At 47.7% G+C, this 27972-nt stretch overlaps 3 protein-coding genes across 6 annotated transcripts in view; 1 reads left to right on the plus strand and 2 right to left on the minus strand.

Annotated features, from left to right (window-relative positions):
• Nucleotides 1-11822, minus strand: part of RANBP10 (RAN binding protein 10) — a 58552-nt gene extending 46730 nt beyond the window's left edge. Inside the window, exons 1-2 of one of the 4 annotated variants that reach the window (XM_064670831.1) lie at nucleotides 11584-11822; nucleotides 10644-10755 (exon numbers count right to left, since the gene is read on the minus strand). In XM_064670831.1, the coding sequence (XP_064526901.1) occupies nucleotides 10644-10755; nucleotides 11584-11788 (317 nt within the window). In that variant the 5' untranslated portion in view covers nucleotides 11789-11822. Of the gene's footprint in view, nucleotides 1-10643; nucleotides 10756-11087; nucleotides 11325-11583 lie in introns of those variants that run through there. The other 3 variants (XM_064670830.1, XM_064670832.1, XM_064670833.1) reach the window with 3 other exon arrangements.
• Nucleotides 11823-13283: 1461 nt separating this feature from the next.
• CENPT (centromere protein T) lies at nucleotides 13284-27404 on the minus strand. Its single transcript, XM_064670829.1, is given in 15 exon segments — nucleotides 13284-13689; nucleotides 15314-15418; nucleotides 16201-16365; nucleotides 17663-17753; nucleotides 18339-18539; nucleotides 19265-19441; nucleotides 22238-22666; nucleotides 23119-23261; nucleotides 24327-24360; nucleotides 25351-25484; nucleotides 25664-25757; nucleotides 26288-26408; nucleotides 26920-27046; nucleotides 27048-27139; nucleotides 27142-27404. Coding segments are annotated over 15 exon segments (2115 nt in total). The 5' UTR covers nucleotides 27226-27404; the 3' UTR covers nucleotides 13284-13571.
• On the plus strand, nucleotides 27224-27964 carry THAP11 (THAP domain containing 11). Its single transcript, XM_064671359.1, has one exon. The coding sequence runs from the start codon at nucleotides 27224-27226 to the stop codon at nucleotides 27962-27964; it is 741 nt and encodes a 246-aa protein (XP_064527429.1).
• Nucleotides 27965-27972: the final 8 nt, after the last annotated feature.

The raw sequence follows: 27972 nt of genomic DNA on the forward strand, positions 1-27972 counted from the left end.
CTCTGCCTCTTTTATCCATGCCCTGGCTCTCCTTGGCCACAGCAGAAGAATGAAGGGCCTTGGTGGCAACCCCTCGTGTCTTCACACACAACCAGCAGCATTGCCAGGATTTTTCCCTCTAGGTCATCCAGCACTGTGACCATGGTTAAGATTAAGCTCAAAAAGACAAAGCTTTTAGTTCCTTTCCCCAGCTCCAAGGTTCTTCAGCAGTAAACACCAACATGTAGCTGCTCCAGCACAGTGACACCTAAACAGGACAGTATTCATTTCAGGCTCCTAAGACAACTTGTGTGGTGGATTCTGCAGAGCAGATGTTTTCAAGGCTGCATTTTAAATCTGTGTATTTAAAAAAAAAATTACATATTTTTCGCTTCTGTCAATAAAAGACTTTCCCTGGAAAAGAGATGGGAAGCCAAAATGATGACTGTACTTCTAAATTAAATTTTAACCCTTAAAGGTAGAAAAGATCTCAAATGCACTGACTCAGGAAGAATTATATATTGTCACTGGGCAGAAATTATCTGAAAAATAATGAAAAAGTTATTTCACAGGAGTGACAACATTTGACTGACCTAAATGGAATCAGAGATCTGTTAAAGAGGATGTTCTAAGCAGTACAGAGTCACACGAGTAGAGGAGCCACTGATGGCTGAGTTCAGTTTGTCCCAGAAGGGGAATCCACCCATGTGAGAAGCAATTCTTTGAGTCAAAAGACATTTCTCCAGAACAAACATGACACCCAGAGAGCCTGCCAAAAACTCAACGTAAGAAACGTTTTTTTGCCTAGTCTAAAGCTACTCTGTGTGAGCAACCCACAAAAATCCTTGTGAACCCAGCAGAAAAACTTCAGAACAGACCTGCCCTTTGACAGCAAGTACCTCATGTTGAAATTCCAGCATTTGCATCTGTTTGGCTTTTCCAGGGCAGGAACGAAGAACTCATTGGGTAGAACAAAGGGGAACACAGAAACAGAACTCATGTATACCTGTATTATATATTATTCAGTTTTAAGAATTCCAGGAGCAAAGAACATCTCCCTGGAAAGCACCCAGCACTTGGGAGGCACTGCTGGGTGCAAAATAGAGGCAGGGCAGGAAGAAGAAAGCAGTAAGTCCATGGTCCTCACTGGACCAGGGCAGTATACTTTCAACAAAAGGAACCATTTCTTTACCCAGAAACCTACAAGAATTTCTCTAATAAACTTACAGAGAGTGCTCATCTCAAATGCTAATCCTGACAATCAGCAGGGCAGATTTATTAAGGCTCTGCCAGGAAAAGAACAATAGTGTGGTCCCCTTGTACTTTTGCTTAACCTGTTGAAAGGTACCAAGTCAGAACAGTTAAACAACTCATGCTGTTCTTCTTTCAAGTGGCTGTGTACCTACATGGCACAGAAAATTCACCCCATCTGAAAGGTAGGGAAGCAAAGGGGAAAAAAAAATACAGTGGTTTAACATGGTTGGGTAATGGCCACAAGCCCAGAAATCTTCTTTCCTGAGCCAGCACCATCCTGGCACAGCACAGCTGGAAGGAGAGATTGGAAGGGATGCCCACATGCACCAAGGCCCAGACTGGAAGAGTTAAACTAGAGATGTTAAATGATTTGTTTTGGAGGCCATGACTTCCAGTAAAGCAGTCGTTCCCCGCTCAGTTGTGAACTCACATTAACATTAACGGTGGAAATTCCTGGGATTGGCATTTTATTACGTGGCTCAGCCAAGGCAATCCAGCTGAGCCAGGAGTTAAACAAGGGCTGTCCCACTCTTCCAGGGGTTTGTGATTCAAAGGCTTCCTGTATCCTGCAATTTTTTCTAATAACCACACCTATCTGGGAGGAATCCTGCCCTCCCAGCTATCGTGCACCCCACTCTTTCAACACGCACAGTTAAGACAAACAAACTAAATTATTAAGTTAGAAGCATTTTGGAGACTTGCACAGTCTCTCATGCAAAGCTCTGAACTATCATTCTCGTCTGAGGTGGGCCCTGACTTCATGCCAGGTTTAAAGAGTGGTGAGAAATGATAACCCCTATCACTTCACCACTGGAAACCACATTGTCCAAGTTCTGGGGGGGGAAGGGGAACGTTCTTATGAGGCAGTGAAAAAACAAGTTACATCTGTTTAAAAAAATTACCCATGGCACATAAAATACTGGATTCCAACTGTCTCTGATTCCTCAGTCTAACAATAAATATTTTGGAACCACTTCATAATGGAATATAATCTCTGGAGTGGAAAGGGTTCTGGTTTTATTCGTGGATACTGTGCTGTTCCGTGATGGTGCTTCAGAAATAGCACTGATGGGCTCCAGAAAGAGTCCCAATTCCCCAAGCAGAGGTCAGTAAAGACAAACAATGCAAGGCTGAAAAGAAGTAGATAAAAGGCAAGAAAATAAAATTTGTAAGAGTTCATTAAAAACAGCTACAAGTATCCTGAGGCACGAGGAGCTCACTGCACATCAGCCCTTAGGAAGGCAGAGAAGCTGAAGATTGTGGAAGAGGAGGTGAGTGAGCAGGGCAGAACTGGGAGGCAGCAACCTGGTAATATAACACAGCTTTTCAGGGTGTTTATGAGTAAATAGTGACAAAACTACAGAGGAAGAATGAAAAGATATTTTTGATAGACCAAGGTATCAAATTCCCAGCTCCCTTCCAATTTTAAGATCACATTCAAGTGGTATCTGCCACCTATAGGAAGGGCCAAATCTGTCCCTTGTTTCAGGAAGGGAAAAGGCTGCTGCTGAAGATTAAAAATGTGTGTAGGAACACTGACAGACAGAAAATACAGAGCAGAGATGAAGGCTTGACCTGAGCACCATTTAAGAAAGAAAAGGCATAATTTAAGTCCCACCAGGCTAAAATCACACTAGAATCCAGAACAACCCATTTCTCCATCTGCTACCCCAACCATCATCACATCCAAGAGGACCCCAAACCCTGCCATACACCGTGGTCAAAACCAACTGTAGCTGAAGCAAAGGTGTCCCACCAACTTAATTTTCCAACTTCAGTTTTTTCACTCTTGACAGCTGACCTGCTCTCTAAGTCAGCTGATATCCAGCAAAGTTCACAGAAACCATGCCAGTGCCCAGTGGTGCCTTCAGTCTGGGAACAGCACAAAGCATTACTGACACTCATTCTCTGATTATTTATTCTGGTTACACCCAACTGAATAAGTAGGATTTTTGTTCAGGTTGTCCTGCTGATTAACCAACCTCACTCCCAAATGCACTGCTCAGTCACTGAAAATACATCAGGGAAGTTAAACAAGTTTCCATGACTGAATGGACTGAAGATTGTTTGACTGCCAGTCTAGGCAACAGGACATTTTTCCTGCCATAAACAAAGCCTAGAAAACAGGAAAGAAAGACACTAAAGTTACCACAAATATCTAACAGAAAGGCATCCAAAAGAAGGCAAGTCATAAAAAGACAACAAGTTTCATTCTGGAGACTAATCTTACAGGACAGTCCATTGTAACAGTCAGCTTTAAACAGCAGCTGTTTTCTCTACTTAAAAACAAGGGGAAGAATATAAATGCAATACAGAAATCAGAAGGAAACATTCCACCAACAGGTAGCTGCTTCTCTTATTGTCCCATCTTTACAGGCTAATTTGCTCTGTTTAAGCTCGGATTATAACAATTCTTATGAAAGGAGGATTTATCTGCTAGTAATTAATGAAATTACAGAAAGAAATACCTGCAATATTTACATAATAACTTCTTTTTTTTTTTTTTTTTAATTATGTGGAAAACGTGTTACAGGAAAAGAAACACACAAAGTTTTGGCAGAGGTACTGATGAAATGAGAAGAGTTTCCCTTTAAGCAGTGACTGAGAGTCAGAGCTTGGGTGAGTGCTGGGAAAGCAACACACACTGAACTCACAGATCTTCACAAGCTGACATCTCCACAACAAGGAACAAAGGCCTGATGTGGAGCAGAGCATCAACACAAAGAACTTGTAAACAAGCAGGAAGATTGTAGTGTGGAAACAGAGATCCAGCCTGATACCACAGGTACCATGTAAACCCCATTCCTAGAAAAGCAGTTCAGAAAATTAATCTGGCAGCAGAGTTGATGTAACACAGTTAACACCATTCAGCTGCAGAGCTGAAGAAAATGAGTCAAAGCTTCACAGTGGATGATAAATTCTTTAGCAGTCCATCATCCCTGAGCTTCACAAGTGAAGAAAAGAAGTTTCCCCTCTATAAAAGTTATCCAGCTTATACAATTTAATTATTAAACAGATAATTCCCCAGATCTATAAGCCTAGAACACATAAATAATTAGTTCCCATTATTCTACGATTTATTAACTGCAGACATATTTTGAAGAACTGAAGCAGAATAATGTTTTACACATATTCTAAAGATGTTGATTTTGCTAGAGTTTACTTTTGTCATATTCCTACCTTTTCTGTAACAGATATTCAGAAATAGCAGAGGGAAGGGGGAGGAAAAAATAACCAAGCAAAAATAACCCCTTCCTGAAATTTTTCTTCTTTACTGTGCAAAATTTTACAAGTAGCTGAACTAAAAAAAAAAGAGCCAATTTAAAAAAAGAAGTTATCACAGCCTGAAATCTAGGAAATCTCAGACTTCAGTCATACAAGTGAAAAAGTCACACATTGCCATCACTACTTGCATTCCATTTCCTTACTTCATATATTACTTTAATGACAAAATTATATTCTACCATTACAATGGTCCATGATACTGCCATAAAATAAAAATTTCCACTTCATTGATTAAAAAAAGAGGAATGAAAGAACTTATCAACTGCAGATCAGATGTTCCAATCTCACAATTGCTTTACACTGAAAAGCTGCTCTCTCTTCCAAGAGTTTAGCAAAACAACACCAAAAAAAAAATAACAACTTGTATGAGATGTCATCAACTGATGTGAAAATGAGTGTCTCTCTACACCTGAGAGCACCAAGGTGCAGTCAGTTGGTAGCTGAGCAGGCAGGACTTGCTTGGGCAAGACCTGCTTGCAAACAGGAACGAGGCAGGAACTGTTTATGGAATCTACTTGGGGGATTTATTTACGTGCTGGGTTGTTTAAATGAAGGTCTGTGGAACAGCATGAATTCAAACAAGCAGACACACCTGCAAACAGAAGAACAACCCCCTCTCTGTGCTGGTTTTGGATTCTTGGAAACCAGGATGGAAAAAAAAAATAAAAAGGGGGAGGAAATCAATTATTTACAGGCTTATCAGCAACAAATAAGGGATCACAGAGCACGTTCAGACACTAGAAATCCTGAGTTCCCATAGAATATCCCTTCACATATCCTGACAGGCACAACACTCCGAGGTGTCCACAGCACAACCAGCCAATGCCATCAGAGCAATCCAGGGACAGCCCTCTGTCAGCATCTGGAAACCATTAGAGCACACGAGGAAAAGGCTTTTTTCACAGAGCAATCACACTCACCATATGCTGAGGAGAAATGGAAAGTTGGCAAGGAGAAATGTAAGCAGGGAAGAGGGGCAGATGACTTGTTACTAATGTACAGACTGAGAACCAACCAGCACATCTGACCTTTATTTTTCTTTTTCAGTCAGAGAGAAAATAAGCTATTTTTAAGTCTGGGTTATGGTGCACTTGTGTAGGAAAGCTAAAGGAAGATTTTAAATAAACTATGGTATGGACTAGGCTAGATCAGCTATTCAGTCATCCTCCTCAAAGAACTACTTCCCCTCTCTTCCAGAAAACTGCCCATGACCTACACCAGTGCTGACCAACATCTCTGCACAGCCTGTACAGCTCAAAGCAACTGTGGAACAGTGTTGGAAGATGGATACCAACACTCCCTATGGCCCATTTTTTTTCCCACCCTCCTGCTCCTGCCCTTCTTTGGTCTCCTCTTCCCCACTTAACACCCAGAAATCACTTTATCAAGGACTGATCCAGCAGAAAGACTGCTAACACGATCCAGCTCGTTACACAGTCACCAGTGCTGGCACACAAAGAACCACCATGGCCAGAAGAAAAGCCTGACTGGCTCTTCCAACCTTCCTGGGATGGCCCAGAGTCCTCATGAAAGCCCTGGGCTGCCCTGGCACAGAGGGCTGGCCCACCCAGCACCTCCTCTGCCCACAGACCACACTTGCTGTGTTTGCACAGAGCCACCGTGGGCAGGCAGTGGTTCTGTCACCACCAGAGAGGTCAGGCTGCAGGATGCCAGCATGTCCCAAACCAAACCATTCCCAGAAAAGGCAGCTGTGGACAGCAAAGGCAATCCACAGGCTGGGCTGTCTGTCCCAGGAGCAGCTCAGGAATGGAGAGGAGGCTGCAGGACAGGTGACTTTTGCTAGAATCCAGAACTCGTGCACCATGAGGGTTGGCCTCCAGGCTGTCCTCCCCAGTCACATTCCATCACAACCCAGCACGTGGCTGGGGAGGTAAAACCAGTCCAGAGACTGAGCTGGCAGTCAGGAACACGCAGTGTCACCCACAGACAGCTCACCTTGCCCCAGCACAAAGAGGACAACAAAGATGACTCGTCCTTCTGAGTCACAACAGCCTGCAAGTTGTGGGTTGGCTGCCCTGCCCTCATGAGTCTCTCTCCCTGTTCCTGTTTACCAAGGAGAGATTGTCTAATGGGGAAACAGAGGCCGTGAGATGTGCTGACAAATCACCAGCAAACAGAAACATGTATTGGAGAGAGAGAGGACAAGAGCTCAGTGCTTCAAATACAGCTAAGGTTGAACTGTGAGCACCACGGTGATAAAAGCCTGAGTTATTTGTGGCAGCTCAGGAACAGAAGAGTCACAGACATTTCTGCCAATCTGTTCATCCAAGGAATGCTGGAAGCAAGCCATCCACAGAATCATGGAGAGGTATGGACTGGAAGGGACCTTGGGATCTTCCTTCTTCATCCTTCTGCCCAAAGCATAAATAACTGAAACTTCTATCAGGTAGTTTGAGGGCTCCCCCAGGCAAATCTGAAGACAGAGATGCCAAAGCCTTTCCAGGCATCCTGTTCTGGTGCACAACCATTTTCATGAGGAAAATTCTTTATGTCCAGCTGGCATTTCCCTTGCCTCAACTTGTGACCCATTGCCTCTTGTCCTTTTGTTCCAGCTGACAACACTCAGGAGACAAGCACACAATGGCTCAGGAATTAAGTACCCAGCAAGCCTTAAGACAAAACTGCTCTACAACACTTTGAATGGAACAAAATGAGGGTTGCTGCAATCCAACCCTTCCCTCTCCCAGCTCAGCCCATCCCTTTATTGACTTGCCTTCAATTAATGTCAGGGAGCAGAACCCTAAAAAATAGTCCCCAGTTTAAAGAGAAAAAAAAAAAAGGCAATTTCTGACAGTGACGTCAATAGATTAAATCACCATTAATTATTTTGATGTGGCCAGCTTTAAACTAGTTATCTCCTTTAACCAGCTCACCACAGGACAGGGTAGCAGCCTGTCAGCATGAGGGAAGGAGCAGAAACATATGAGAAATGCAAAGGCAGAATCCCAGAGTCTCTACATGTATCATCCTAAAGTGCTGTGGAGCCACTCCCTGTGTGTTCAGCACAGACAAGGAGGTGAGGGGAGGGCTGGAACTAGAGATTGCAAACTAAATTCTCCTCTGCTCTTCAAGGATAAGAACCATTTCCCCCCCCCCCCCAGAAAAAAGTAGCAGAAGTAACAGATCAATCTACTGACAGATCTGATTTGTTCTATGTTACCCAGAAACCTTGTCAAGGCAATTTTTCAGGGGCAGCCTCCCCTCTCCCAGAAAAAACCCAACCCAAACCAAAAAACCCACATACAAAAATCAAACCCAGTAAATAACCATGACCTCTTATCAATCAAGACTAAACCCATCAGGATAGGGAATGACCACCATTCAGTGAAAAGTAAGTTTCAGTCATCTTTCTTCCTCTCAAAGGATCCTGCTTCTATCTCAGTGCATGAGTGGTGGAAGATCCAAAGCTAAGAAAAACTGACCCAACTTCAGTTTCTTACATGCACCAAATGGACTTCAGGATGCTGTACTTGCTCTGAAATATCCACCAGTAAAGGATTTTACTGATGCTGAGGCAGAAAAGTCCAGTGATGGCAAAGAGAGTTTTTGAAAGTCGTTTTGTTTGCTCCTTTAGCAAAAGCACCATTATGGGGCAGGTCCACTAAAGGGCAGGAGAGACAGAGAATGCAAGAGAGGGAGCTTTTCTGCCAGCAGTGGCAGTCAGAAGCAACCTGTGTCTGTAGTGCTGCAGTCCCTCCCTCCCTCTCTCTCCCCCTGTGCTGGCACCGGGGTTTGCAAACTGAGCACAGGAGCACCCAGCCTGGAAAATGGGGGGAGGCAAGGGTGTGTGTTTTCACTGCTAGGATACAATGTGGTGGGAGGAAACAAAGGGAAGAACCACAGCATACTGGATTTAAATCCCCTTAGTCCTGTGAAAAACAAGGGAGAAGATAAAAACGTGGTCCTGACACCTCAGTGGCCTCCAGAGCTCAGGTTTCGCTACCACGGTGACACCAGCAACCCAAAACTGGCACTGCCTGATGCCAATCCAAGAACCCTCTTGGCACAGCGTGTCACAGACAGGCAGCATCTCCTGCCAGGCCCATTTCTTACCCTGCAATTTTAGTTGCTGCTGTTTATTAGCAAGTGTCAGCACCTGAGCAGAGTGCAGAGCCCTGAACTAACAACTGTGGGCACAGAAAGACGACTGCTTTGAGCAAGATCAGCCAGAATTCCTCAAGGAACACTTCCTGAAATTCAGTGCACCGAAGTCTTTTTTGACCCAAGTCTTTGTTTTGAAACCAAATCACTCGCATTTTAAACCTAAATGTGAAATGCCATCACCAACTCCAGCAAGAGAAACACAGGGAATAACATCACATGATCTTCATCTCACTACCCCACACAGCAGAAATCAAACAACCATCTCCAGAGCAGAGGTTTTACACTTGAAATAACCCTTCTGGAAATGAGCTCAGAGAGATTCCTCTCCCTTTGCTAAAGGGCTTCCAGTGGAGTTTCAAGGGACGTGCTTTGCCACTTACACAGCTTGAAAACCTCTTTTCATTCCCTCAATCCCTTCTTTAGATGTCTGGACTTTTACTCTTTTAAACTGAAGTCACCATGGTGGAATAAACATGAGAGAGCTTCCTAGGAAGAGATCTCTGCCTCAGTTCACTGGTACAACACACAGAGCCTCTGGCAGGTACAATTCAAACTGCTGAAGCTGAGACACAAAAGCACCTTCTCAGGTGACAGCCAGGCAGCAGCAACAATGGAAATTCACAACTACAAATCCCCAGCACCTCCATGGGCAAGGTAAAAGTTGGGTTTGTCTCTACCAGCAAAACAAAAACAAGGCACAGGAATGGCTGAGGCATCAGAGAAGCTCTCAAAGCCTCACCACTGCCCTGACTTTGGATCTGAGCTGTCAGCAGCTCCTGTTCAGATTGCTGTGTGAACACAACATGGCTCTGTGTCTTTGGAAGTATTCTGGAAAGTCACTGTAATTACAGAGTACAATAAAATCAACAATGGACCACTAATATAGAAAACTCTGATCTTGGGAGACAAGCAGAAAATTCCACTATCTCCCTTCAAGACTGGTCTAGACTGCAGTAAGGATTAAGTGCTGCTCAGTGACCTTTTGTGATGTGATTTCTACGGAAAATTGTCTTGAAGTTCACTGCAAATGATTTCAATTTTAGCAGTTACATAAACTAATCAAGGGCAGGGTTTCAAACACAGACAAGCAGTTAAACGCCAAGTCAGTGGAGTGAAGGAATAAAGATGGTCTTTTCCCTGCATTTGTAAGGAATTCAGCCCAGCATCCACCTCTGCAGATAACCTAGTAATTATCACAGGCCTAAATGCAGCACAACTTGAGATCCTTTACAAGTAGGACACTTCTCAGTTCAACAATGACAGCAAAAAAATGCAACAGGAACAAGTCATCACTTTAATTTGGTTTTAAGTAGGAACACTTGCTGCCCTTCCCCACAACCCTTAAACTGGCCAGAGTTCAAATGTCATACTTGAAGGACTGGATTAATTAATTATAATCCCTCCTCCTGTGTGGCTTTTCCTTCCAGATAAGTTACACCTGCCATATTCCTCCTTTAGCAACGAACAGTGTCAGGGACATCCACACACAGAACAGGATGACACCTTTATAATGGGTAAAAATTACACCTACACTTGCAGCACAAACCCAGACCTTGCTAGAAATGCCCCCTTTACTGCTTTCCCCAGTGCCCCAGTACTGCCATGACCACTCTTTACTGTGAAAGCACCTCTCTAACAGCCCAAAATTAAGTTCAAGGCTCCTCCTTTCCGTTTCACTCCACTTCTGAGGCATCACAATTCCAAAAATCTGAGTGACCAGACCTTGCCAGCAAGAGGGAAAACTATTTCAATTCGAACTGCACTGGAGACCCAGAGCCCATCTCAAACAGCTCAGGAGGGAGCTGTTCAAGTGCCTCTGCCTCCAGTGCATTCCACCACACGCACATCTATTGACCAGGAGAACAAAACCTGCCCGTGCTGTACCTGCCTGGCTCCCCCAGTAGCCACAGGACCTCGAACCCTTCCGGAAAAGGAGGTCAGAGTCCAGCAGAGCTGCCAGACACACACCCCCAGCCACTGAGCTGGAACGAGGCACTTACCCATCTCTACCTTTACTGACGATCTTCACTTCAAAGTAATAAATGCCACAGGCTGCAGGGATGGGGTGTGTGGCCCTGACCGAGGCAGCATCTTTGTGATTTTTACCGTGACCTAAGAAAGAACAGAAACGTAAGTACTGAGGGGATTTGGCCTCTCACACACCCTGATCTAAAGCCCTGCTTTAGGGACCTGCTTCTACACGGAGCCAGCCATTTAAAGCACACTTTTCAGAGAACCAGCACATACAGCCCTGCACTGCCACCAGGGACAATCCCTGCACGACCAGCTCTGTAGTTTTCCCTTTGTTTTCACTGTGGAGTTTCTGAGAAAGACTGTCAGTGCCACCTCTCCCCCTCCCCACAGACGTAATTTGAAGACCAACGTACACAAACAGAAGACAAAAATGATTACACAAGAGGGGAATGACATCAGTGTTTACTAACCAGGGAGGAAAAGGAATAATCGGTTCTCCACTGGGTGGGTAGGGAGGACAGCTCCAACAGCGAGCAAGCAAAACATCACACTCCAAGCCTGTGAGCGGCTATTCGGTGTAAGCCCGAGCAGCCAAAGCCCCAGTTACGCGGCGTGTCGAGGCCATCCGGCCCCTTGGCCGGGTTTTAAGCCGGATGACAGAGTAAACAGGCAGTCTGGCTACACCCGGGCCCGGGCGGGCGACACTGCACAGCGTTATATAAGGCCACAGACTCCGCCGGGGAGAGCCCCGGGCCCCATCGCCTCCGCCCCCGAGCCCGGGCAGCCCCGCCGGGCCCCCGGGCCGAGCTCGGTCCCGCCCGGCTCCCGCCGGTCACCGCCCGCGGGGCCCCTTCCCCGGGGCCGCCGGATCCGCCGCCGGCCCGGCCCGCGCCCGGCGGGCCCCGCGGAGCGGCCGCCCCGCTCCGGGCCGAGGCCGAACCCGGCGCCGCCGCCCCAGCCCGGCACCTTTGTAGTGGACGCGCAGGTTGCCCTGCGAGAGGCCGATGTAGTTGTACTTGTCCTTGGGGCTCCAGGAGCGCGGCAGCGGCGTCTCGTCCTGGTTGACGGCGGGGTAGAGGCGGCGGAGGCGCCGGCTCAGCTCCTGCTCCTCGGGCGGCCCCGGCGGCGCCGCGTCCCCGCCGTGCGGGCTCCCCGCGCCCGCCTCCGCCATCTTGGACCCGCTTTGTGTCAGCGGGCGGGGAGCGGGGCCCGGCCGCGGCTGGCGGCCAATGGGCTGCGAGCGTGCCCACAATGGGGCCGCGCCGCCCGACGGGAAGTGGAGTCCGCACCGCGCACCCCCACCCGCTGGTGGCGCTTGCCCAGACTACAACTCCCGAGAGGCCGCGCGTTCGAAGCCCCGTCCCGCCCCCCGGCGCGCTGCACGCTGGGAGTTGTGTCCCCGTCTCGCTCCGGTCCCGTCAGCGCCGCCGAGCGCGGGACTCCCATTCCCAGCGTGCTCCGCGACACGGCGAAGCTCAAGGGCCGCCCCGCGCTTGCAGGCGTCCGCCGGCCGCCTCCGCGCACGGGCCGGGTTCGGCCGCCGCGCGGCGCCCGCGCGTCAGGCGCTGCGTGGGCAGCTATGAGGGCGCGCGAGGGGGTCCTGCGGGCGGGGACGTTGCCATGGCGACGGGTAAACGGAGTGCGCGCGGCGGGAGCGGGAGGGAAGAACAAACCGGGACCAAAGAACAAACCGGGATCAGCCGGGAGGGGCTCCGGGAACTCACACCGGGAATAACCATCGGCGGAGCTCAGAGGGCAGGGATGAGGGCCCCGCCTGACTCGGTGCAGCTCCCGGAGGCTCCTCCGGCTCCCAGCTGGGTCCAACCTCAGCCCTGAACTGGATCTGTTCTCCATTGCATGCTGCATAATTTTCCCTTCCCTGAGAGAATATGTATATATATTTATATTTAGTCTTTGTATATATACAAATATATAAAAATCTATTTTTATATGTATTTTTCTATATATTGACACTACAGTAAAAAAATTAAAATTCCTGCTGTGAAGCCACAGGCAGCAGGAAGAAAAACCAGATCCTTGAGCTGACTTATACTATGGGCTCATTCTTAAGTCTATGACACACATAATTCCATGTCTCCATTCTTTTCCCATGTCTCTGTAGCAATAAACAGGCCCTTGTCACCATTCCAAAGCCATGATTGTCAGAGCAACTGGAGTCCTACTTAAGGGAAGAGCTGCAGCCTCTTGCTCTGACTGAAGAGAGCTTCCCAGGAAGACACTGGTGATGAAAATCACACGAGAGAAAGTTCAGTCCCCATTTCCATCCCTCCGAGCCTGGTACGTGTGACAGGCATCATTCTTCCCCAGCTTCTGAACTGTTTTACAAAAGGTCACAGTCCTTGGCACCCGAAATCCTTTGCTGGGTCTGACCTCATTCCAGGCATGGTTTAGGTTCTGTACAATCCCACACCAGTTTTGTTCTGTCTCCCTGCGTGAGGAGCACGAGGGAGCACAGCTCAGACCACCTGTATGGGACCACCGTGGCTCCCCGGGGGGCTGAGCCACAGAAACCACCACGGGTGTGTCAAACACAAGCCCCTGGTTGGCATGAAGAGCATCACCACGGCTAAAGGCCTGTCAGGAACATTCTGAACACTGCAGTGCAGCAGCCTCTCAGGTCCCTGGCATAAGCAGCACTTGCATCATGCAGAATACACATGACATTTTATTCCTCAGAGCTGTACAAGTATTCAGAGGTAACATAAAAAATTATGGGTAGGCAAACTGCGTGTAACAAGGGCTGGTGAGACCCAGCAGGGAGGGGTAAAGGCCACAGCACGACCAGCCCTTGCTCAGGAGAACGTTGAGCAGTCCCTGCCCGACTGGTTCCGTGTGGAAAACCATCACAGGGAGCAGGGACATGGAACACCCCAGAGGCAGCCCCTGGGAGCAGACTGTGAGCACCCCACAGGGGTCAGGGCTGCACCTTCAGGTCAGGGGATCACTTTGTTTCCACTCACAGCGACTGGAATCAGGAGCTTCCTGTACTCCAGGGGGAGGTGACGCTCTATCAGCACGTTCAGCGGCATCTTGTCCGTCACCAGCCCTTGTCTGTGGCCGAGAAGAGAAGAGCAGAGAAGAAACAGAGCTGTTAGTGCAGAGTCTTTCCACTCAGCATCAGAGTAAAGCTTTCTTGCAGTGATGATTTTGCATTTAACAGCTGAAATGCTGTGGCTGCCTGTGACAGAGAAGGCACAGATTCCTGTTCTCAGGCAGTTTGTCGTGAGGTCCTGTGCACAGCACAGATTCCAGGCTTGCCCACACAGGGAAGCAGACCCAGAGGGTTCCTGCAGCTTCCCACAGAGCTTCCCTCTGTTCATCACGGGGATATTCATCTATATTGATCTGTACCAAAGCAGAGGCTCGTTGCTTTTTAAATTCACAACCCACCTACCAGGGGATAAATTTTACCACCGTTTGAAAACACACAGAGAATGATGTAACTGAAAGAAATAGCTCAGTACCCAGCAGATTTCTTTAGTCACAGTTCAGAGGTAGTTGGCATTTGCCAACTGTGTAGGCCAGGTAGTTTTCCAGTGCACCATTTAGCTGACTGGCATAAAAAAAAAAAAAAAAAATCAGCATCTCCCAGTTTTGTGGAAAGAAAAAAGCACAGCATTTATTCACACTTTGCTTGTGAAAGGAACAGAAATACTGTTCTTATGCATGAACCAGCAGCAATTCCTGATCCCTTTAGGAGGCAGTGGAAAGGCACAAAGACATCTAGAAAAAGGTGAAATAACATGAGCACAACCTGGCCAACCAACCCATTGTGCCTCTCAGCCTGTTCATGCCAACTTCAGCACACACCTGTTCCTTGGGAAAATAAAATCTCTGGATCAGAACAGCAACAGATCATTCTTTTTAAGCAGCAGCATCAGCTCTGCTACAGAGGCCTGTGCTAAGCCAATGTCATCAGCTCTGCCCTGCACAACCCCTCAGGTGACTTTATCAACATTGGAAACTCTTCCAGTGCAGACCAAGAATAACAACCTGGACAGGACAAAGTAAATTCAGGCAGGAGCTGAGGCAGCCGAGGGAGCCCAGAGGACAGAGAGCAGTGAAGCAGCTCTGACAACAGCTCATCCAGGTGCTGGGCAGGGAATGCCACTGTTAGGTGAGGCCAGCCCGAGCTGGAGGCTCCTTCTCCTGCTCTGGAGAGGAACTGTCAGTTTGGATCCCAAGTATCAGGTTATGCAGAAGCAGCAAGATGGGTATTTTGTTTGGAAGAGCAAGTCACCAAAACAGACAGCAGGGCATGTGAAAATGCTCACTGTCAGCTGCAAGTGCTTGTAGCAAAGAGATCACTCAGGGATGAAACGGTGCAGCCCAGCTTCACTCTCAGCATTCATTTCTCTTCTACTGTTTCCCAGCTGTAACTGCTTCACCCTTGCACAAAACCCTCTCCTCTTGCTAATTGCTCCTCAGATGACTCTTGCACTCCCAACCCCTCGCTACCTTCCTCTTGCCCCTTCCACCATCATCATCGAGGGTAAAACCCCAGTTCCAGGGATGCCCTCCTGGGAGAGGTGGCCACGTGGCATCGTACAGAGTCAATCACAAGAGACCACACTTACTGTGCAAATACTTACTGCTGGTGCACACCCTGACAACAACCAGGTGTTACCAAAGCACCCCCAAAACTACTGCAGGTTAATAAGAAACAACCCTTTACCTTCTCATGAGCATTTCTACATCAGCCATCTCCACTGTTTTCCTCCCTGCATGGCTGGTGTAAGCTTCCAGATCACTGCTCAGCTGCTTGAAGTATTTCTCAGAGCTGAAGGGGGAATGGGGAGGGAAACCAAATCAGGCTGTGGATTGTGTGAACACACCAGCTGCTCCCCCACTTCTGCAGGGCAAGTTGCACTGGAGCTGCTCGTTGTGCAGGTCACAGCCTGCCAGGGAAAACTGGGGGAGAAGAAACTCTCCACCTCAGGAACAAAGCTTGGCTTCTCAGCCCAGGCTCCCTGGAACTCCACAGCCAAGATAGGTGTGAAACAGCTGCACATCTGACAACCAGAACCTCTCCCAGACCTCCCACACATGCAGGAACAGGGGTTGACACCAGTCAGAGAGAAATCAGCTCTGATAGACAGACTAGTGGCTCTTATGGTGACACCATTCAAACAATCCACAGATTTTACTGATGAAGATAACATGGTTGATAGATCCAAAAAGCTTAGAAAACCCAGACTCCAGTGGAACACTGGACAGCTGGGACACCTCCACTGTGCCCAGCACAATGACCATTACCCAGAGCCATCCTGCTCATGGTGAATGATAACAAGGCTGTGACTGGTACAACCTTTTGTGACAAACCCAGATGCTCCTGCAAGGCCAGGTTGGTCACAGACACATACACAGCAGCCCAAAGCACTTAGCACATTTCTGCCCTTGTCTTCAGATCTCCCATGACTCTTCCCAGGTGGAAAGGGAGGGCTGTCAGCTTGTCAGCAGCACTTCCAACAAGCTTATTACTTCAGGTGAGAAAATAAAATAAAATAAAATAACAAAACAAAACACTAAAAAGAGTGGGAAGAACAGTTTGTTGCTACTTACCATTTTTCAACAATTTTGAATGCTTCTCTGGTCACTGGCATTTTTACAAAATAGCTAAAAACCTCCTTTATCAAACTCCTTGCTATTTGAGGCTCCCGTGGTTTCCTTTGAGACATTCCTGATCTCCTTGGAACTTGCTTAGGCTGCAGCAGCTGCACAGGAGACCTTGGAGGGAAATTGAAAATTCACACATGAAGTGAACAAGGCCAGGGGAGATGCAGAGAACACCAGGCTGAGTTTGGACAAACCTTATGCTGAACTGGAAGGTGTAAGAACTACCTCATGCTCTTTCTCCCTCCCGATTCTTCAAAACCCTCATGCCCAGGCAGGACAGTTTGCAAACAGTTCATGTGGCATCATGACCTTGAGAGAAGCAATCCAGAGAGACTGCCTGCTTGTGTGACAGACTGTCAGCAAACCCCACTTGTCTCCAACACATGGCTGCAGTTCCCAGTGCATCCCAGGAGTATTCCCTCTCCAGGAGTGCACGAAGTTGGAGGCATCCACAGGTCACCTCTGTATCTGTGGACAGGGGAGGCTGCTCTGCAGAATACAATTCCACACTACTGCAAATTTCAGTGGGTTTACTCTGTGGGGTTTGATTGGTTGTCTGGGTTTTTTCCCCCTTAAACAAGACTGTAACTCCAAAGGAAGTTACCACTGCTTCCCATTCTAAAAAGGAAAAATTGTAATATGAATTAAGTGAAATCCACGGATTCACTCAGTACCTGATTGGGAAACAACAGAAAAAACTTAGAACCTCAGGCTAACCCACAGAGGGAGTGCATGGATCACTTGACTCTCTCCAGTCCACCTGTATGTGGGCACAAGAATTTGGTCTTCTTGTTTATTGCTTTGACAAACAAAAATCTAGAGTTATGGGCTAGAAAATTCCTCCTGTTCCCTAGTTCTGATGAAGCATACAGCTTCACTGAATTTCTAGTTAAGATGGTGCCAATGTTAATTAATTTGGAGTAAAGCAGAGGACAGGTTCACTTTCTGCCTCTAAGAGAGCTTCATTTTATAGTCAGCACGTGGCAACTGCACACAGCTTTAGGCTTCTGCAGTCAATGCAAGTATGTCATTCCATGTGATCAGCATCTTGTCATCTCTAATTCCCCCTGCTCTGCAAGGGCCTCTGCATCCCATAACAGACTCTATGGTTCCAGAGTAGCTCACCAGTGGAAAAATTCCTAGGGAAAGCTTTTGACCTTCAGCACAAGAAAATATTACAAGAACATTCATTGGAAATACTGAAGGCATCAGATCTGCTCTGGAAGATTCACTTGATTCACCCTTTACTCAGCTGCTGCAGCAGTGGACGATCCAAAACCTCCAGGACTCCTCACTCCCTGTGGCAGCTGGCAGAGCCCAGGGCAGCTGGCAAAGCCAGGCTCTGCTCTTCCCCCTGGACACTGACACCCCCAGACACTCTCCTGCCAGGCCACTGCTTTAGACTTACTTGGGAGCAGCAGGTTTTTCATCCCGAGGAGCTGACAGCAGGGGGTTGTGGGCTGCAGCACGGACAAACGCAGGAGTCTTCATGGAAACCTCTGGGGGAAAAAAGGACTTGAGGAACTGAACTCTCTTCTCAGAGCTCCTGCAGCACCCAGTGCTGCTGCAGCAGCAGAAACCCAACCAGCTTCCCACAGGGCTGGCCCAGAGCACACTGCCTGTGCTCCAGCTGTGGCCCCACAGCACCTGAGCCAGGTTGCTGCAATGCCAGATTTTATAACTCCCTCCAGCCAAGGCTCATGTGATCAGCATCTCACCTCTTCTCTGCTGGGAACTGCCCATAGCAGTTTCCTCCAAATCTAGTCTGCACTGTCTAACTTCACTCTCGAAATTCTTCACTTCTTAACAAGTGAGAGCAGGAAAGAAAACAACATTAACAGAACTGAAACACTGAGCAGCTTCCCATCTGGAAGAGGAGTACAAGTACAAGATGATCTTGGTCCCTGAAGCACCTAATGAGCCAATAACAATCTGGCCCTAGGAAGAGCAGCCAACAGCTTCCCCTGTACTCTCTGATGGATTAAACAGTTAAAAACATTATTAACCTGTTTTTCCTCAATCTAGGGAGAGATAACAAGGAAAAATTTCTCCAACTGCCTCTGCTACTGCTGCAAGTTTCTTACCTTGACTTTCAGGATGTTCACTTTCATCCTCAGCAGGCTCTTCCTCTGCATCATCCAAATCTAATATGATAGCCTGGTCCTCTAGCACATCTTGTTCATCATCTTCCTCTAATGGATTCATCCCAGATTTTTCAGATGAGGAGAGAGCATCAGAATGCCTGTCCAGACTTCCAGCTTCAACACCTTTGGCAGTTTCATGTTCTAGATTTCCAAAACAGGAAAAACACAGCACTGAAACAAGTACCAGAGACAAAATTTCAGAGCACTCATAGCAATGAAATCCAACTTGCAATTCCTGACAACCACCTACTACCTTCCCATCTGCAAGGGTTAGGGTTGGTACACAAAGCCAGATAAGCTGAAGCACTGATGAATCCTCGACTTTTCCCTCTGCTACATCCAGGTGTGCAGAGGTCCCACAGAAAAAAAGCCCTTGGTAATGTGAAATCCAAGAGATTTGAGTGAAATTTTTATCTGAGCTCCTTTTAAATTAACTTTCTTTAATAAGCACTTCTAACTCAAAAGGTCATACCAAAGCCTTCACTGCAGTATGTTGACTACAGAAGACCCAGCAATGTAGGAAAAGTAACTTGGGAGATGCCAATTTGTCAACTCACTCAGAAGGTCTCCAAATTTTTTCAATCTTTGCCTGATCCTGGAACTTCCACCAGTAAATTTTAACTAAAGGTGCATTCTGCAATTACCTATTTCTAAACACTACTGCCAGTGCAATTTTGGTTTCCCTTTGGGCAAAACGCAGCCTTCCAGCTTAAAATGAAAAAAACAGTTTGGCATGTTCCCAGTGCTTAGCCCAGATTCCAGAATGCAAAGGAAGTGCAGTCTCTCTCCCAGCTGTGATGCCAGTCATGCAGCCTGGGAGGTCTCTGGCATCAGAGATAACCATCAGCATTAGGGGCTGTGCTCACCAGCCCCAGGAGACACGTGGGGTCCATCGCTGCCTTCTGCCAGTCCCTCTCCTGCTGAAGGAGCTGTGTCTGTTTTGTCTCTGCTGTCCTGTGCTGCAGTTATCTGCAATTCTGCTTCTTCAGCCAGTTCCTTCTCCAAGTGTTCAGAATACCCAGCACTTGCACCATGTTCTGCAGCTAAAACAGGAAATTCTATCATACATCTTACCTACCAAAAAATCCCCCGATCAGCCACCAGCACACAGTTTAACAACCACTGAAATGCATTTCTGATAAGTAAACTCAGCCATAAGCTATAAATAAGGGAAGCAGATGCAGTTGCCTTTACAGCTGAGAAATGCCCAACCTTTCCTGTGTTTGCTTTACAGCCACCTAATTAGGGAGCATGTCAGATCCAAATGAAGAAATTTTATTTACTTACAGTAAGCAGAACTCTTCCAGATCTGCCATCTCTACAGCCATTCTCACTTCTGGTGACTGTGTGAAAGACCAATTTCTTTTCCTTTAAGTCTAAGTACTTGGAGTTTGTGCTCAGATTCTCCTCCTCATTTCCTCAGTTTTTCTGAATAAACAGCTTTGTAAGAGATATATTCCATTGTAACAAGAAGAATGCCTAGCAGTGGTTTTAACCATCCCAGACAAGCCTCTGGCAGGCAGGATGAGGAGAAATATATGGACACTTGACTTGCATGTCTTTAAAAACTTTAGCTACTGAAGTGCCAAACAGTACTCAAGTATTCCTTTTTCCTGCATACTAAATCTATAGTCCACACGTCTGTTATCACGTAGCTCAATTCCAGCAGAAACCCACACAGGTAATTACTTGGAGAAATCTAGGCACTCTCACAGCATCATCACTTGCTGAAGAGTTTGGAAATCTTAGCTGAGTCCAGAACCAGAAGCTGTCAAAGTGAATTTTTACCATCCTCTCCACTAACTGGGAGTTTTCACACTCAAAAGTACAAGTTTTTCAAGGCCCAGGAGCCCCAAGCCCAAGTGAAGGGGACAAGGAAATCTGGCCAAAGGTGGTGCGAAAATCAGTTATACCAATCTCACCAACCAGAATGACTGGGCTGCCCACACCAATGCAGGGCCTAAAGTGAAGAGAAATATTAACTAGCTTTGTGAGAAGATAAAAGCTCAACATGACACTAAGCCTCCTTGGGCAGACAGGCAGCAGTGATTCTCTCACCCTGCTGGATCACTGCTGGGATAACAGTGGAGTACCAGATGCTGTTGACAGATTCAAGCATAATTTTTACTGATTTCTGCACTTTGCTGCTTGTAGCAATACCTCCTGTGACAATGAAATTCAGCAGAACACAGGAACCTGTGTCCACACCTACCCAAAGCTTTATGTACTGAACAGGTAACACCAGCCACCCCCAGCAGTGTTTTTAACAGCTTATTCTAAGGCAAAGAGAAAACCAAAAATGTGCCTGTGGAAGCAAGAAACTTCCACGACTTGCTGTCTTCCAGGAACAGGAGGTACTAAGGCCCAACCTACCAATGACAACCTTTATTACTTAAGTGAGGGCAGCCTTCAATCCCTTGGTTTAAGAGCAGAAGATGCTGGTTAGTACTGGAGAAAGATAATGGCCAACATGGCCTAAATAAATACAGCAGAGCAGTAAAATGTACACAAAGAAAGAGTGATCAGCCAAAGGTATTCCTTGCCAAGAGAGAGCTCTACATCTTTCCTATGGGAAGGTGAGCAGTACTACAGAGCTACCAAAACATATTAACCTTTATTCCACTTGCAGTCCCAGTGAACAAAGCAAATACTGGCAAGGAAGCACATGAGCAAGTCACAGCCCACTTTTGGAAAGCTTGTCTAGGAATGCCCAGCATCTCTGATATGATTTGAATTAAATTCTCTCCAGCATCTACTGCACAATAAAGTCTTACTTTACTCTGAGAGTCACCTGAAAAACCTTGAATCAGATTATACTCCATTCCCTTGCAACACTGAATGCACTTCTTACCCTCTCTGAAAAGCTTTTCCTGTTCCACTCCATTCACTGTATTAATCATCTCTTCTTCTGAATCACTTACTTCTAGATCTTCGATTATTTGGGACACAACTTCTCTCAAAGACATGCTGGAAGAATTTAGAGTGACTGGGGATCCCAAATATTTACTTGAACTTCTGGATGACAGAGAGGAGCTCAATCTACAAACAGCTAAAACAGAGAATTAATCTGTCCCCGGTATCTTTTTAAACTTTCTTTTAGCTTTCTTCATAAGTAAAAAAACCAATCAAGCAGGGAGAGAAAGACAACACAAGAAAACACTCTTCCTTCACTTGAAGCAGTTTAGAGAGTTCACAGTGTACCTTAGGAACCAGTTGGAAAAATCCTTGCAACTGTTTTTCAGTTCACCCTGAGGAGCAACACTGAGAGCAGCCTCCTTTGGTAAAACAGAACTAGGTCACCATTAATATCTGACATTATTGCCTTACTAACTCCAGCATCTTTAAGATAGGCTCACTCCCCCTCATCTTCCCCTCATTTCATCCAGTCCCCTAGTCCACATCCTCCACATTTCTCTCTGCATTATCTATCCTTTTGTCCTAAAAATGCCTGACATTGGACTCTTCAGAGCAACTAACTGCTTTCTGTTCATGCCTTCCCTTGTCCTTTCAAAACAACTTTTGCCTGGTCCAAGCAATATGAGGAAAACATGTTCCCATTTACATAGCCAGGACAAGGGATTTCCAGGGAAATGAAGGGTGAAGAGAGGTACCAGACACCAGGGAAAAACTGGCAAAGCATTGGTACAGAGTGACCAGGGAGGCTACTACCTCTGTCCAAGGGATTTTTAAGGCCCAGGAGACAAGGAAGCTGTGACAAGTAAGTGACCACACCAGAGTAAAGGTCTAGACTTGTAACTTCCTGAGATTTTTTTCCACATCTGTCTACATGTCCTACATATCATCTCTGTTAAGCCCAAGTCCTAATCCACAGTACTCACAGCCAGCCACCTCCTCTTCATGAACAGAAACCTGCTCCACTGGGTTACTCTGCTGGGAATGATCTTGCTCATCTTCTTGCTGGTTTGCAGGTGTTCCTGGAGATACAGGAGCCATTCTGTCAATGTGCTCCTGATCAAGGCCCGAGTTCTCGGAATGTCTTTGTGTCCTTTCCTCGTCTGTGCCCACACTGGATACCAGACCCTCCGGCCTTGCTGTGTCTTGAGCTGCATCAGAAATCTCGCTCCTCTGTGCTGGAGTTTTTGAATGTGACAGCTGGGGTTCAAGAGCAGAAAGTTTATTTTGGCTCCGTTCGTTCAGCTGAGGCTGAACAAAGAGCTCCGTGTTGTTCAGCACGATCTCTGCATCACTTGTCATCGTGGTTGTTCGGATCCCAGACGCGGACTGCGAGTCCACAAGATAGTTCTGTGCTGTTTAGAAAGTTTTAAAATAAGTTTTATGTGAAAAACTGTTCAAGGTCATAGGGACACTATTACCAGGACTTGCATCATTCAAAATCTAAGTCATTCAACCAAATCTTACCCATCCTTAACAGATCAAACACTGAACCTGCATGACCCCACTTCAGTGCCCCCAACTTTCCCAAACTGCAGAAACCCCAGTACCCACAGATGAAGATGATGGCAAACAATTTGTGTGATTTAAGTCACCCAACTGGGCAAAGCACACATTTAAGTGCACAGAGTCACCTACAGAGGCAGAGCCTCATTCTAATCTCGGTTCCCAAATCACACTCTACCTCTGTGAGTGTGTCAGTAACCTTAGAGCTGCAAAACACAGGCCAGGCCTGAGTAACTGCTTCTAAAAGCCACCTTAGGAGAGGCCCTTCCTCCCAAAAGAGCAATAACAACACAAAAGGAACCATTGCTCTTCAGCATGTTCTGTTCCACTCCGCCCTCGAAAGCTTCCATGTCAATGGCTTTGCGGTTCCTCGGCCTCCGGAGCAAACCCCTCTTCTCAACAGTGTCCGGGGCCATCAAGGAACCAAGAGACATACGGAGGGATCTGTAAAAACAGGAGGGAAGAAATCATCTGTCAGCATCACACACCCTCAGACCACAGACATGATGGTACTAACAGTGAGATATATGACAAAGCCAGGAGGAATTTCCCAAAAAAAAAAGCCTTGAGGATTAAATGTCAGTCTTCAAACAACTGGTTTAATTTCACAGTATCAGACAGCATCAGGATATGTATCATCAGGATATGTATCAGGAAACACTGTTTTACAGCCTCCCTGAGACACTGCAACACTACAGCTCACAAAAGGTCAGAACTTTGAAAAATTTTAAATAACAAAAAAAAAAAAAAGGGAGAGCAGATGTTTGAGATGACAGCAGGGTGGTAGGAGGACTTCAGAGCAAGTTTAAGAAGCTGCTTAGTGTCAATGATCACCCCAAAGTACAGCTACCAACACACTGTGACTGTTCTGAGATGGGAGCTAAGATAGCAACATGTAAAGCACAGGAAAAGATGTTTCTCACTGTACATATTTTGCACCCTGGACACTGACCATTCTCAATTACCTCCTGTCCCTTTCTCTAGGCAGCCCAATCAAAAGGGGGGTTCAGAGGCTTCAACAAAGACAGAAAGTATGGAATTCAGCCCCAAGAAGCACCTTGTGTGGCACTGAAGGCGAGGGCTGCAGTGAGAAAGGTGAAATAACGTGCTGACTTTGCAAACGTGCTGCTCACTTGCAAAGAACACAGGCAACACAAGAAAGTTCTTTGACCTGCTAAAAAACTTCAAAGGTCCAGAAAATACTGCATAGATGCAACTGATGAGACAATTAACAGGCAAGGATAATTTTCTATTTTGTACTGAGTTATTGTTGGAAACACGAGCTACTAATACAAGACCACTCTGGGCATACAGAGCAGAGCCACAATTTCTGTGTGGTGCGACACCTTCAAATTCCATCAGCAGAGGGGGATGGTTTTGTTACTGCCAACACGGGTCTTTACCATGAACCCAGGTATCTGTATTGTTCTTCACAGCTCCAGGTGTGATCAAAAAAGAAAGCAGCTAGACTTAGGACAGCCAGAAGTTAAGACATTTTAGATTACTCACCGAAATAAAGTTGTGTTGTCCAGCGTTGACTGAGCTAGAAAAAGTTGGTGACACATTAGTTGAGAAATTACCCTCTACTCACTGGGCTACAGGAACACCCCAATGGACCCTCCTCTTTCCAGAGCCAGTCATGCTACAGTCCTCACATAAGTGCAAACAGAATTAGAAGACAGGTTCACTTCATTACTTCTTGTCTACATTTCAGAACTGAGCATTAGAAAGCCAATAAGCAATTTCTGAAAGGATAGGAAACAGTTATTTCAAAGAAAATTTAACATGGCACATACCCTCAGATTCAATAATTTAAATTTTACCACATTCACAGCAACCAACCCAAACAAGTGCATCTGGAGCTTTAGAAGAATGTGGAACTCATGTACACACAGGCACAGAGTCTCTAATTCAGAGCTGAGGTACTGGTATCTGTAACCTGGAGCTGAGTTCCTCCCTTGAGTTCCACTCCAGTTGCTACTCCAATAGGATACATACACTAAGGGGAGGGCTTTTATCTGCCTCTGGCAAACTACAACTGAAATGAAAGTTGTATTTGCCAAATTTGCAAGTTTATGTTTAAAGGGAAGATTCAGTCCAGTATAAAACATTATCTTTTACAAATTTATGAGAGTTTTTTTTCCCTCAAACAAGAACTTTGTAACTTATCTGATATAATGAAAGGTATGCAGCTGCTTGTATTTTAAAGTTTTTGGAACTGAGAGGAAGTCAGGGATTGCTTCCTTTGGAGACGTTTCAAAACTCAAAAAGCACCAAGTTGCAAAAGTAGTCAAGAAGTTTATATACAGTCAGGGCAGAGCCCGGAAATTGGCTCAGAAAGGCTTATTTTAAATTTGATAGAAGGGAGGGGGTTTACCTTCTCCAATATCCCCTTTGCATGAGATGCTGCAATCAGGATTCCAAACCTACAACTGCCCAGCTGAGCAGCTCCTAATAACTGGACTGGAGGAGGTGAAAACCAGCTGGCAGCAAAGACAGCACCGAACAAGGTAATTTCTGACTGCAGCCTTACCTTGGTTCTGGAAAAGTCGTTCGTCTGCTGCTCTCTCAAATTCAGAAATGCTGACTTTCTTTCTTTTCTTATTCAAATGGAACACAGTGACAAATGTGTCTTCAGCAGCAAGGTCTGGCAGCTGCAATTCCCCCCTACCAAAACAAACCAAGCTGGAGAGGCGTTTTGGAAAACCCCACCTGACAGGATGCAATTTTGATCACTGAAGCACGAGTAGAGAAGTTCTGCTCCCCAGTCCCACCATAGGAGTTGCAGCCATACCTGACATACAATATAAATGTAAAAATTATATTTAAAAAAAAAAATCACTTACATGCTGGAAACCCTCTTAGATGGGAGTTCTGGATGAGCTTCTTCTGTGCCTTCATGGTTAGATATCCGAGGTTTCAGAGGTGAAACTTGGGGTTCTGCCAACAAACCAAAACATTTCCTTTCCACAATTCAATCCAGCAAGAACACCAAAATGCAGCAGAGTGTCACATCTACACCACAGGCTGTAAATTACATTTATTGATGGGTTAAAATAAAGACCTGGTGAAAACTCTCCGGGTTCTGCTCCTGGGAAGGCTGGCAGTGACAAAACCAACAATGACAGATGGCAGCACGTCCTCTGTAACTCACTCCTGATCCTACAGCCAAAGGCAGCACCAGGATTATGTGCTCAGTCACCAGGATAAGAAGACCAAGTGAAGGGGATTTTGAAGAGGATTTTGAAGACTATTTCACCAGTGCAAGGCCTGGCCTTTCAGACAGTTCTATCCCACGTTCAGCTGCAACTGCAGTGATTCCTCTCTTGCATTAATCAATCATAAAACGGTCTGACTTCTGTTCCACATAACAGGGTAAGGATAACAGGCTACCAAGGAACAACCTCTGCTCTCAGCTCCACCAAAACACTGTCTTTCTGTTCTCAGTTCTCCTGAAAAAAGATACTTACGGGTCTGGATGACTCTCTTGAGCATAACCCGTGGTGTGTCATTGTCAGGGTCTGGGAACACTCTCCGCTTCCCCAAGGTCCTTCTGCGAGAATTACTGTTGTTCCCTGGATTTGATCCACTCTAGACAGAAATCAGAGACAAGCAATTCAAAAACAGTATTTCCACCATTAAAAAAAAAGATCGCAGCATCAAAAGCATCCACCATCCATCTTCTAATGACAACACACGCCGGCTAACGGGAAACATTTTTCCAAATTCCCAAACAGAAATCGTGCACGTCTTCTTTTTGACAATACCGGCACTTCACGCGCGGACGGGAGGCAATTCAGCTCGGGGTGTCACCGGGGCGGGTTCCAACGCACAACCCTCCTGCGGACGAAATCCCGAGGGGCCTCAGAGCACAGCCACGACGGGCCTGGCTGCTCGGCAAGCGCGACACTCAGAGCGGTCGGCCCATTTCCCACACGTAAAGGCGAACAAGGGCGAGGGGCTCGCTCGTCCCTCACACCGAGCGCGACCCGGCGGGCGACGCCCGGCGAGCCCCGCTGGACAGCGGCTCTCCTGTCTTTCTTTCTTTCTTACTTTCTTTCTTTCTTTCTTTCCCTCCCTCTCCTCTTCCCCCCCGGGGCACCTGTGCCGCCGCCTGCGCCGTGTGGCGGCCGCTGCTCCTGAGGCCGGGCCGGCGCCGGGCCCGCCTGTCAGCCATGGCGGGGCCGTTACGCGCCTCCCGCCTCCCGCCGTCTCTCGCGAGAGCGGGCCCGCGGCGCAGTGTGGGGCGGGTAGTTCCGCCGGCGCCGCGGTGCATTGTGGCCCGCGTAGTTCCGGGGCGGCGGCGGCGGCGGCGGCGGCGGGGGCCGCGCGGGCCTTGTGGGAGCTGTAGTTCGGCGGGGCCGCTCGCCCCGGGCGCCGCGGGCGTCCCCCGGCCCCGCGAGGCCATGCCGGGCTTCACCTGCTGCGTGCCGGGCTGCTACAACAACTCGCACCGCGACAAGGCGCTGCACTTCTACACCTTCCCCAAGGACGAGGAGCTGCGGCGCCTCTGGCTCAAGAACGTCTCCCGGGCGGGCGTCAGCGGCTGCTTCAGCACCTTCCAGCCCACCACGGGCCACCGCGTCTGCAGCGAGCACTTCCAGGGCGGCCGCAAGTCCTACCTGGTGCGGGTGCCCACCATCTTCCCGCTGCGCGGCGTCAACGAGCGCAAGGCTCAGCGGGCCCGGCGCCCCCGCCCCGCCGCCGCCGCCGCCGCCGCCCCGCCGGGCCCCGCCGCCGCCGCCGAGGCCCCTGCAGGGGGCGCGGCCGAGGACGTGAAGCCCATCGACCTGACGGTGCAGGTGGAGCTCGGGGCCGCCGACACCGTCGGGCCCATCCCCGCGCGGCTGCCGGTGCCGGTGCCGGTGGTGGCGGCGGCGGCGGCGGCGGGGGAGGAGAGCCAGGCGGAGGGCGGCCCCCCCGACCACTCGTACTCGCTGTCGTCGGGCACCACGTCGGAGGAGCTGCTGAGGAAGCTGAACGAGCAGCGCGACATCATCGCGCTGCTGGAGGTGAAGATGAAGGAGATGAAGGGCAGCATCCGCCGCCTGCGCCTGGCCGAGGCCCAGCTCCGCGAGGAGATCCGCGAGAAGGACCGGCTGCTCCACGCCGCCAGCGCCGGCACCCGCAAGCGCCACGGCCTCTGAGGGCGCCC

This window comes from Pseudopipra pipra, chromosome 14 (genome assembly GCF_036250125.1).
Source record: "Pseudopipra pipra isolate bDixPip1 chromosome 14, bDixPip1.hap1, whole genome shotgun sequence".
NCBI classification, from domain to species: Eukaryota; Metazoa; Chordata; class Aves; order Passeriformes; family Pipridae; genus Pseudopipra; species Pseudopipra pipra.

Bases quoted from the DNA above. Each gene is read 5' to 3' on its own strand.
- THAP11 (XM_064671359.1), top strand. From the start codon at position 27,224: ATGCCGGGCTTCACCTGCTGCGTGCCGGGCTGCTACAACAACTCGCAC.